Source organism: Jaculus jaculus, chromosome 5, assembly GCF_020740685.1.
Source record: "Jaculus jaculus isolate mJacJac1 chromosome 5, mJacJac1.mat.Y.cur, whole genome shotgun sequence".
NCBI lineage: Eukaryota > Metazoa > Chordata > Mammalia > Rodentia > Dipodidae > Jaculus > Jaculus jaculus.
This window is the reverse complement of record NC_059106.1, coordinates 105249272-105261688: the sequence shown is the minus strand read 5'-3', so window position 1 is coordinate 105261688 and position 12417 is coordinate 105249272. Positions and strand designations below refer to the sequence as shown.

Sequence of the window (12417 nt, the reverse complement as noted above, 5' to 3'; positions counted from 1 at the left end):
ATGTCACCTACTTTTCCATCATGTCCCAAAACTGGTTCACACACTCCTAAAAGGGAAAAAAATAATTTGGCCTACAATCTCTTAAAGAATTCTAACAATTGCATTTTCAGGCCACATTCCTGGTTCTTGGAACTACTTACTATACCTTATTATCAATGAATAGCAATTCAGCAGTTCAACCACATCACAAGAGCACAAATTTGGGGGTTACTCCAAAAACTAATCGAATGAGACCCAACTGTACTGTACAGAAATTCTAAGCTTATGTATTAAAGCAGCAGTCCCAAAAACCAAGAACAATGCATCTGGGATGCCACATGACACTCCCTTCAGACAAAAGAAACCTCACTCTTGCACTAGGAGCATTGGCAGGAATGATTTGGCTGATCAAGGCAGGAAAACCAATCTCACACCAAAACATTTTTCCTTCTGTTTAGTCTGAAGAAATACACATGGGTGCAGCACACATGACAGTGCAGGTTCACAAGTGACTAGGGCTTCTTGCATGTCTCAGACAAGTAAATGATGGGATAATGATGGCAGTGGCCATTCAGTTTCAAAACCAAATTGCTGGGAGCACCAGTACACATACCAAAATGGCCTACCTAAGTGGCATCTTTGTCACTGAAATGTTAAACATTTGACAAATCAAGCTCACACCTCTTTTCATTATGAATGCTCCAGAAAACCAATACCTTTCAGTCCTTCAAAGACTCCATGAAGAGTGACTTGATCCTAGATACCCTTGGGGGAGATGGGAGCCTAAGGCACCATATAAAATGTTCCCCGTCAATAATTATATCTAAACCAGGACTGCACACTCTCTTCAGCCCCGAGTGCCACCAGCAGGGCCAAGCATCAGGACCAATAAGACAACACCAGAGGAGGAGTGAAGGAGAGGGAGGGACAATACAATCAAGTGCACAGAGGTGAGGCAGTTCCTCCTGATGGCAACAGCACTTGGTTGTTTCTGATGTGCTAGGCCTGGATTTGGATACCCGAGCTAGGACAAAGTGCACCCTTAAGGCACCACATCACACCATAGATTGTGAGCTCTCTAACTACTAGGCCCCTCCTTGTTTCCCAGAGGGAGAAAGCCTCACACTTGAAACAGAAGCTACTATTTAATAGCTTGGAATCTAAGCAGCACACATTCCAACTACCAAATTTTTACTCCACAAAGTTTAAAACTACCTTCCTGCTAGAATTTTTCAAAAGCTTAAAAAAATTTAAAAAACTGATAATGTAATGGATTTAGTGCATTTCTTTTTTAAAAAGAACCCTCCCCTCAAACATAACCAAAGCCCTAATAAACTGTAGCCAAGCCAGTAAAATCATTTGTAGGCCAAGGAGCTTATCATATTTGACATGTAGGCATGACTTAAAAAAGTGGGCAGGGTTAACTCTAAATGTGAACAGAACACATGCTCTTCCCAGAGCAGCTTCCACTGACAAAAAAAAATAACCAAGAAATTAGACACAGAGAAGATGATACACCAACCTTCTTACCCTACTCCACCACCAGTACCATTACCTTTTTCTTTAACCAGGTCTTTAAGTGACTGCCATTTCACATCAAAAGGTATGTTTGTAATGAAGGCTCTGTATCTTTTAGTTGGATTAGAATATGGCTCAAAGCGACTGCTTCCTCTTTTAATGTTTTTTTCCTTCCTCTTCTCATTCTGAGTAGGTCGTTCTCCTTCACTGAATTCAAAAAAGAGAAAAAAAATACAGGGTTTGTATTTGTACAATGTAAACAACACTAATTCCACACAGTTACATGACACAAGGCCAATACTGGTTTTGATTTAGCACATTTAAGCTAAAGTCAGGTGTGTATTCCATAAAACCTACCTACCAAGTCTGTAATCCTAGCACTTGGAAAACAGTAGCAGTAAGATCACTCTAAAGCCCAGGCTGGCATGGAAATCACAGGCGAGCCTCCTACCTCAGTTTGCGAAGTGCTGAGATTAAAGGCATGAGCCACCGTGCTCAGCTTCCTATGTGGCTCTTTTCCAGGAAAATGAGCATACCCTGTAGCCATGGTAGCACATAGGCTTGTTAACAGAATCAACAAAATAGGAAGCTGGGCATAATGGTACATACCTGTAATCCCCACACTGTGAGGCAGGAGTGCCATGTACCAATACCATCTCAAAACAAGAACAAAAAAACAAAACAAAAACAACAAAAACAGCAGTTGGGATGATGGCTCAGCAGTTACAGATGCTTGCTTGCAAAGCCTGCTGCCCAGCCATCCACAAAAAGACAGATGGGCATTTACAGCAGTAATAGACATGCAAACAACCTATAAATGAATAAAAAATTTTAAAACCTAGCTGAGCATGGTGGTACACGCCTTTAATCTCAGCACTCAGGAGGCAGATGCAGGTGGATACCACCAGTTTGAGGCCACCTGGAGACAAAACAGTGAATTCCAGGTCAGCCTGGGCTACAGAACGAGGCCCTACCTTGACCAAAGGGGGGAAAAAAAAAGACACACACCAAGAAAAGCCTAAGAAAAAGCAGGCTGGGCTGGAGAGATGGCTTAGCGGCTAAGCGCTTGCCTGTGAAGCCTAAGGACCCCGGTTCAAGGCTCGGTTCCCCAGGTCCCACATTAGCCAGATGCACAAGGGGGCACACGTGTCTGGAGTTCGTTTGCAGAGGCTGGAAGCCCTGGCGCACCCATTCTCTTTCTCTCCCTCTATCTGTCTTTCTGTGTCTGTCACTCTCAAATAAATAAATAATTTTTTTAAAAAAAAAGAAAGAAAAAGCAGGCTGACAGGTGTTAGGACTCAAAGAAAAGCAGCAGTGCTGCAGGTAATTAAGAGCTGGGGTCACTCAGCATGTCTGACCTCTATTCTTTCCTTCATAAATACAGGCCATTGCTTATATTCGCAAATGTAAAGGACAAGTTCAGCACAACAGTTGTCTTGTGGCAATGATAGTTTTATTGAAAGGTGTAAAAATGGAGCTGTATTCACTCTGGCCTTTGAACATTGCATCTACTCATCAGGCTTTAAAGTATTCCAACCATCTCTAAAGAAACCTAGGCGATTCTAGGCCTGCAAAATATGGTAATATGAGCACTCATTTGAGAATCCCTCAAAAAAGGTTTTTAAAGAACTCACCTTTGCAGGCTCATATGCTTCCCTAACAGTGAATAAAATCAAAGTGACAGCAAGGCTAACAACATGCATTGAAGTAATTCAGAGCCTGCTATTCTAATCTTGAGATAACAATCTAATGCAACTCAAAAAATTGTTTTTACCAAGTATATGATCACTTTTCAAGTAAGCAAATAAAGTAGGGCATGGTAATATACACCTGTAATCATAGCATCTCGGAAGCAGAAGAATCAGAAGTTCAAGGCTAACCTGAACTACAGTGAGATGCTGTTTCAAAAAAAAAGTGTATATGCACATCTTAATCCCAGCAGTTGGGAGGCAGAGGTAGGAAGATCACTGAGTTCAAGGCCAGCCTGAGACTAAATAGTGAATTCCAGGTCAGCCTGGGCTAGAGTGAGATCCTACCTCAAAAACAAAACAAAACAAAACATATTTGGATTTTAGGGACTGGAGGGATGGCTTAATGGTTAAAGTGTTTGCCTGCAAAGCCAAAGAACCCAGGTTCAATTCCCCAGGACCCACGTTAGCCAGATGCACAAGGGGGTGCATACATCCGGAGTTCGTTTGCAGTGGCTGCAAGCCCTGACCTGCCCATTCTCTCTTCCCCTCCCTTCTCTGTCAAATTAACTACTATAAAAGGCTGAAAAGATGGTTTAATGTTAAGGTGCTTGCCTGCAAAGCCAAAGGACACAGGTTCAATTCCCTAGGACCCACATAATCCAGATACACAAGGTGGCACATGCGTCTGAAGTTCATTCACAGTGCCTGAAGGCCCTGGCACACCCACTCTGTCTCTACCCTTCTCTATCAAATAAAAAAAATTTTTTTTTTAAATTTGGGGGCTAAATAGAACAATTTAAATGACTACATGAGTGGTAACCATAGTACTATTATCACAAGAGACTGGGCCAGGTGTGGTAGTGCAGACCTTTAACCCCAGCACTCAGGAGGTAAAGATAGGATGATTGCTGTGAGTATGAGGCAAGCCTGGGACTACAGAGTGAGTTCCAGGTCAGCCTGGACTAGACTCAAAACAAAGGAGGGGGAGGGGGCTAAAGAGATGGCTTAGCATTTAAGATGCTTGCCTGCGAAGCCTAAGGACCTAGGCTCAATTCCCCAGTACTCATGTTAAGCCAGATGCACAGGGTATGAGTCTGGAGTTCGTTTGCAGTGGATGTAGGCCCTGGTACACCCATTCTCCCTCTCCCCCATTCTGTAAATGGTTCTTTCTCTCAAATAAATAAATGAAATATTTGGTTTTTTTTTTTTTAAGGTAGCATGGGCTTTGGTGTCAAGGTAGTTAACCTGTTTTCTTTACAAAAGTTTCTTGCAGCAATGTGTGGTGGTACACTCCTTTAATCCCAGCACTCGGAGGCAGGAGTAGGAAGATCTCTGGGTGCAAGGCTACCCCAAGACTACATTACAGGTCAGCCTGGGCTACAGTGAAACCCCACCTCGAAAAACAAACAAACAAAAAGTTTTCTTGGCTGTATACTGTGGTGCACATCTATAATTCTAGCATTCAGGAGGGTGAGGCAGCAGGATCTTGAGCTGTGCATCAGCCTGAACCAGGTAGCTGAAACCTTGCTCCCATGCCCCACCCAAAGCCTTTCAGGAGGGATGTAGCTCAGCAGTGCAATGCCTGTAATTCCAGCCCAGGCTTCCCAAATGGTAGAATCAGAGGTACACACCACCATCCCAGAGGCAGGGGAGATATCTCAATCAGTAAAACATGAGGATCTGAGTTCAGCCCTTCCGTATCCACATGTAGAAGAACATGAAATTGCAGCACCGCCAAGGCAGACAAAGGAGAATCCCTGGGTCTTTCTGGTCCAGGGTGTAATGTGGCACCTGCATCTAGAGTTCATTTGCAGTGGCTGGAGGCTCTGGCACACCCATTCTCATTCTCCACCCCCTTGCAAATAAACAATTTTTTTTAAAAAAAAGCATGGAGGGCTGAAGAGAGATGGCTTAGCACTTAAGGCACTAGCCTGCAAAGCCAAAGGAGCCAGGTTCAATCTCCCAGAACACACATAAGTAAGATGCACAAGGTGGCGCATGCATGTGGAGTTCATTTGTAGCAGCCAGGAGCCCTGGCATACCTATTCTCCCTCTCTTCTCTGCCTGCCTCTCTCAAATAAGTTTTAAAAAAATGCAAAAAGATATAAAGGGAAGAGAAAGGAAGGGAGGGGGTACTTAATAGGATGGTATTGTATATATCTAAGTAGAATAGATTAATGGGGATGAAAAGGTTCAAAGTGAGGCCAGGGGAAGAGACTGAGTAAAGGAAAGGTGGAGGAAGGGCTAATCAAACTCCAAGAAGATATAAATAAATCATATGGAAACCTACTTTTTTGGACAACGGAACACTCAGGAGCTGTAGATTGTTACTAGAAAATTTTCAGTGCCAAAGATGGGATACCTGCAGTGAGTTGTTGGCCAGGGAGGTCCCTGAAGCTCCCAAAACATCACAGGCCATTGCCAAGGCCCTTGGTTTCCTACCAGGAATAGATGGTAAGACCCTATTGCTGAAGACTCCACATACTTGGGCTGCAAGGTCACTGAGAAATCCTGCTGGAACTGAGCTGATAACCTCCTCCATGTAGACCAGCTGACAGAAAGCTGGAAGAAGCCATTCTGCATGCAGTTCAATGGGAGAAAGAGAAATGACCAGTGGATATTGCAAGCCTTATATCTGGCCAACCAGGCCAAATGAGCCAACAGGTGCAATAGTGGCACATCTGTAATGGTAGAAACCAACTGCCCTCTAACTGGACTGGAAGCCTGCTCCATGGGAGGGAATACATCCCTGAAAACTTAAAACAGGGCTCACTTTTGGTAGAGAATCTTCTCTCTTCAGATGGCAGTATCCTTGGGATGACTCATAAGTTATCATGGTGCTGGAAAGAAATGACTGGAGTGTTCAGTACTGTAATATCTCTATCAAACCTTCCAAGGCTCAGGGTCTAATGTGGAAGAGGTGGTAGAAAGAATGTAAGAACCAAAGGAAAGGTAGGACTCCTTACAATATGCTCTCCCCAGACACAAAATGGCCTGGATATCCATGACCTCACAGTGCCTGACATTACCTACACAAGACCATCATAACAGGAGGAAAAGATCATGACATCAAAACAAAATAGAGGTCTGGAGAGATGGTTTAGCAGTTAAGGTGTTTGCCTGCAAAGCCAAAGGATCCCGGTTCAATTCTCCAAGACCCACATAAACCAGATGCACAAGAAGGCGCATGCATCTGGAGTTCGTTTACAGCAGCTAGATGCCCTGGTGTGCCCATTCTCTCTCTCTCATTCGAATAAATAAATAAAATATATTTAAAAAATAAAAAATATCGTGGAGAGCAACTGAGAAAAACATCAAATCCAATGTCAACCCCTAGTCTCTACACACATACTTGCAAACACACAAATAAGTCATCTTAATCACAAAAAGAGTTAACACTAACAGTAGCTCCTTTGAAATTCATAATATATACACATCTTTACCTTTAAAACAAATGGGCTAGAAAGCCGGGCATGGTGGCGCAAGCCTTTAATCCCAGCACTCAGGAGGTAGAGGTAGGAGGATTGCCATGAGTTCGAGGCCACCCTGAGACTCCATAGTGAATTCCAGGTCAGCCTGGGCTAGGGTGAGACCCTACCTCGAAAAACCAAAAAACAACAACAAAAAAAACACGGGCTAGAGAGATGGCTTAGCAGTTGGGGAACTTGCCTGCAAAGCCTAGGAACTCATGTTCAATTCCCCAGTGCTCACATAAGCCAGACATGGTGGCACATGTATCTGGAGTTCACATGCATCTGGAGTTTGTTTACAGTGGCTAGAAGCCCTGGTGCACCCAATTCTCTGTCTCTCTCATAAATAAGTGAAAACAAAGAATTAAGAAACAAGTTAGGCCAGGCTAGGTAGTGCAGATTTGTGGTTTATAATACCTATTAACTCAGAGGCTGAGGCAGAGAAGTCCAAGTTTAAGGCCTGCATGGAATAGTGAGTTCAATGTCAGTCAACTTGTGGATAATTTCATGAGGCCCTGTTCAAAATAGAGAGTGTATTGGGGATAGCTCACTGATACAGCACTTGCCTACCATTTGGGAGGCTCTGACTCCACTTCTCACAACCACATAAATAAACAAAATTCTTTACAAGGAATGTTTTACCTCCTGAGCAAATATACTCTAATTCTAAATCCTTCTAAAAATATTTCTTCAGGCTGGGCATACTGGTGCATGTCTTTAATCCTAGCACTGGGGTGGCAGAGGTAGGAGGATCACTGTGAGTCTGAGGCCAACCTGGGACTAAAGAGTAGGTTTCACGCCAGCCTGGCCTAGAGTTAAGAGTACCTCAAAATAGAAAAAAAAAAAAAAAATCTTCAAAACAAAAATTAATCACTTCTCATACACATGAGAAAAGTTAACTGTGAAACATGATTTCCAAGCTGGGATCATCTATCAAGCTTACTGGCTCACATCCTTTTTGGTCTATATAGTACATATCCCTCTCCTGGTAGACAGAAAGTTTTCTCTTTTGCTTCCATCTTGCAAAGGCTTCAAAAAAAACCTCTGGTCTTAGCAGTTAAGGCACTTGCCTGCAACGCTAAAGGACTCAGATTCAATTCCCCAGGACCAACATAAACCAGATACAGAAGGTAGAACATGTGTCTGGAGTTCATTTGCAATGGCTGGAGGCCCTGGTGTACCCACTCTCAAATAAATAAAAATATTTTAAAATAAGTAAGCAAATAATGAGCCGGGCGTGGTGGCGCATGCCTTTAATCCCAGCACTCGGGAGGCAGAGGTAGGAGGATTACCATGAGTTCGAGGCCATCCTGAGACTACATAGTGAATTCCAAGTCAGTCTGGGCCAGAGTGAGAACATCCCCCACCCAAAAAACATGAATAAATAAATAAATAAATAAGAAAAACTGGAGCCGGGGGTGCACACCTTTAGTCCCAGCGCTTATAGGAGGATTACCATGAGTTCAAGGCCACCCTGAGACTACATAGTGAATTCCAGGTCAGCCTGGGCTAGAAAGCCAGTCCCTACCTTGAAAAACCACACACACACACAAACACACACACACAAAATAAATAAATAAGCAAATTCTGGGTAAGTCATTTTAGGAATACTGTAGGGAGTATTAGTTTACACTTGCTTCTCAATAAAACTTTGCTAGCTCTCCTAAACATGGTAATTCTTTAGGTAGAAATTCACTGCTGAGTAGGCTGCCAAGTATGCCAATCTTTCAGTTCATTTTTTTTTTTTAAATTTATTTATTTATTTGATAAAGTTTGGTCATGCCAGGGCCTCCAGCCACTGCAACAAACTCTAGATGCATATGGTGCCCTTGTGTGGGTCCTGGAGAATCAAACCGAGGTCTTTTGGCTTTGCAGGCAAGCGCCTTAACCGCTAAGCCCTCTCTCCAGCCCAATTTCAGTTCTCTTTTTTTTTTGGGGGGGGGGGGGTCTCGAGACATGGTCTCACTGTAGCTCAGGCTGTCCTGGAATTCACTATGTAGTCTCAGGGTGGCCTCAAACTCACAGTGATCCTCCTACCTCTGCCTCCCAAGGGCTGAATTTCAGTTCTTTAAAAATAGAAATATTTGCAGGGCTGGAGAGATGGCTTAGTGGTCAAGGCATTTGCCTGCAAAACCAAAGGATCCCGGTTCGATTCTCCAGAACCCATGTAAACCTGATGCACAAGGGGGCACATGCATATGGAGTTCATCTGCAGTGGCTGGAGGCCCTGATGTGCCCATTCTCTCTCTCAAATAAATAATAAAAACGTTTTTAAAAATATTTGCCAACAGAGATAGAGGAGAGAGAGAGAAGAGAGAGAATGGCACACCAGGGCCTCCAGCCACAGCAAATGAACTCCAGATGCATTCTGTGTATCTGGCTTTATGTGGGTACTGGGTGTTGCAGTCCGGTTTGCATTGCTGTTAGAAATCACCCAACCAAGAGCAGCTTCTGGGAAAAAGAGATTTATTTTGGCTTACAGGCTCGAGGGGAAGCTCCACAATGGCAGGGGTAAACAATGGCATGAGCAGAGGGTGGACATCACCCCCTGGCCAATATAAGGTGGACCATAGCAACAGGAGAGTGTGCCAAACACTGGCATGGGGAAACTGGCTATAAAGCCCATAAGCCAGCCCCCAACAATACACTCCCCGCAGGAGGCATTAATTCCCAAATATCCATCAGCTGGGAACCTAGCATTCAGAACACCTAAGTTTATGGAGGACACCTGAATCAAACCACCACATTCCGCCCCTGGCCCCCATAAACTGATAATCATACATGATGTAAAGTACAATGCATTCAGTCTGACTTTAAAAGTCCCCATAGATTTTATCAATCACAATGATGTTCATACATTCCCATAGTCCAAGGTCTTTTAACTGAGCCATAATACCAAAACAACCTCAAAAAACCCATAATGGCACAGAATAAATATTCATACTGCAATAGATGGCATTAGGCATAGCAAAGAAATATTCAACCAATACAAGATTTAAAACAACCAGGGCAAACATCAAACTCTGTAGCTTTAAGCCCAGCAACTCTAGCCAGTGATAAATCTTCAAGTCCGATAATTCTAACCAGCAACAAGTCTCTGGCATTCCAATTCCGCCCCTCCAGCTAGGCTACTCACAGTCCTGGGAAACTTCATCGGGGCCGGCAGCTCCTCGGCAGCCATCTCATGGTCCCGGCATCTCCACAGGGTCTCCACTGCAAGCCACGGTTCACCCTCATGGCCCCATGGGGTCTCCATGCAGGCAACCAGCAAACCCACTTCACACTGCCCATGGCCATTTTCAAAACACAAGACCGTGTTGCAAACTCAATGACCCTCTTTCCAGCATTTCTTATACTCCACAATACCAGGTAGGGTGCCAATTTGCTAATCCAGGGGGGGTTAAAACAGACTTTGAAGAACAGGACACTCCTTGAGCACCCAGGCCCCTTCTAAAGAGTCTACATTCTTTCTGTTGCCCCAGCACAGGTCAGCTAGCCCAGTCTCAAAGGTTGTAATCTCTCAGTTACAGCTGAACGGGCAGCAGTTCATCCAAAGATTTTTCTTTCTGTGCCATATCCCTCTGCACACACCAGTTCATTTCTACGCAAAGCAACCCTGCACAACTTCTCAGGACATGGGCACAAGAGCAAGCTTCTCACACAAACTGCTAGCCCAGTCCAGGCACAGCTCTTTCTCACCCTCATAAGCCAAACCTCACAGTCCATAGTTCTTACTGCCTTCAGGTCTTTCAGCTCTGACCAGGATAGTCCATTAAGCTGTACTTACAGCACTGCAAGGCATCTCTTAGGCCAAGGTTTCAACTCCTTCCACTTTCCTCTTGAAAATCAGCTACAAAAGGCTGAAGCCACACAGTCAGGTGTCTAGCAGCAACCCCACTCCTGGTACCACTTTACTGTTGCAGTCCGGTTCGCACTGCTGTTAGAAATCACCCAACCAAGAGCAGCTTCTGGGAAAAAGAGATTTATTTTGGCTTACAGGCTCGAGGGGAAGCTCCACAATGGCAGGGGTAAACAATGGCATGAGCAGAGGGTGAACATCACCCCCTGGCCAATATAAGGTGGACCATAGCAACAGGAGAGTGTGCCAAACACTGGCATGGGGAAACTGGCTATAAAGCCCATAAGCCAGCCCCCAACAATACACTCCCCGCAGGAGGCATTAATTCCCAAATATCCATCAGCTGGGAACCTAGCATTCAGAACACCTAAGTTTATGGGGGAGACCTGAATCAAACCACCACATTGGGGAATCAAACCCAGATCGTTAGGCTCTGCAGGCAAGTACCTTAATCACTGAGCCATTTACCCAGCCCCCAATTTTAGGTTTTGTTTTTGTTTTTTGAGATAGGGTCTCGCTGTAGACCAGGCTGATCTGGAATTCACTTGGTAGTCTTAGGGTGGCCTGGAACTCACAAGCAGTCCTCCTATCTCTGGCTCCCCAAGTGATGGGATTAAAGGGTGTACCACCAGGCCCCAATTTCAGTTCTTAAAGCATTGGACTGGGATATGCTCATGGCACTCACAAAGTCTTGAGTTCAATCCCCACAGCACCACATGCATACTCAAAAAGTCTATTAAATAGACTGTTACAAGAAAAAGTCAGTGCCAAGGGTGGAATACCTTCCAGTGAATTACTGGACAAGGGAGGCACCTGATGTCCCCAAAACTAGATGGTTAAGACCCTACTGCTGAAGAATAACACATATTTGGGGGCTGTAAGACACTGAGAAATCAAGCTGGAGCTGAACTAGAAGCATCCTCCCTATTGACTAGCAGTCAGAATGCTTGAAAGAGTTATGCAACTTCTTGGGACAGAAAAGTCATTAAGGGTATTTATTAAGCATCAGTAGTCCCTGCAAGCTTTATGGCTGGCCAGCCAGTCCAAATGCACCAACTGGTTCAATGGTGGTATATCTATTATGAAGGAGATCAAATGCTCTCTGATTGGACTTGAGGCCTACTGCATGGGTCCACAGGAGGGAAGTTTTTTTTTTTTTTGGAGATAGGGTCTCACTCTACCCAGGCTGACCTGGAGTTTACTATGTAGTCTCAGGTGGCCTTGAACTCATAGTGATGATCCTTTACCTCTGCCTCCCAAGTGCTGGGATTAAAGGTGTGTGCCACCATGCCCAGCTCACAGGAGGAATTTCTTCCCTGGTACTGAAAACTTAGTCAAAAGCCCATGGCTGGGCTGTAGAGGTGGCTTTGTGGTTAAGGTGCTTGCTGGCACAGGCAAAGGACCCAGGTGGCAAATGTGTCTGGTATTCATTTGCAGTGGCTAGAGGCACTGGTTTGCCCACTTTCTCTATGTACCTCTTTCTTTCTCAAATAAATAAATGAAATGTTAAAAAAAAAAGCCTGTGGCTAAGGTCATAAGTCTTAGTGGGGAAACTTGTCTGGCTAAATAGATACATCATGCCCACAAAACTGCCTTCTAAATGCTTATGTTTATGCTCATATTATTTTTTAAAAATATTTATTTATTAGAGAGAGTGGGCACACCATGGTCTCCAGACATTGCAAATGAACTCCAGATACATGTGCCACTTTGTTATGCTCATATTATTGTTACTCTCACTTTTAGTAAGACAGACTTTGCTTTTCAGATTATGGTAAGCACTGGGGAAGACTCAAAACTCAGCAAAGTGCTCAGAAGCGTCTTCAGCACTGAGACATCTCTATTATACCTTCCAAAGCTCAGGGACCATTGCAGAAGAGGTAAAAAGAATTTAAGAGCC

The 12417-nt window shown here is 44.1% G+C and overlaps 1 protein-coding gene across 2 annotated transcripts in view; it reads right to left on the bottom strand.

The window, feature by feature from the left end:
* The window catches only part of Hnrnpm (heterogeneous nuclear ribonucleoprotein M), a 60733-nt gene that overhangs the window by 43781 nt on the left and 4535 nt on the right, over nucleotides 1-12417 (bottom strand). For both annotated transcript variants that reach the window (XM_004672203.2, XM_004672205.2), the window contains exon 2: nucleotides 1535-1704. In XM_004672203.2, the coding sequence (XP_004672260.1) occupies nucleotides 1535-1704 (170 nt within the window). The remainder of the gene's footprint in view (nucleotides 1-1534; nucleotides 1705-12417) is intronic.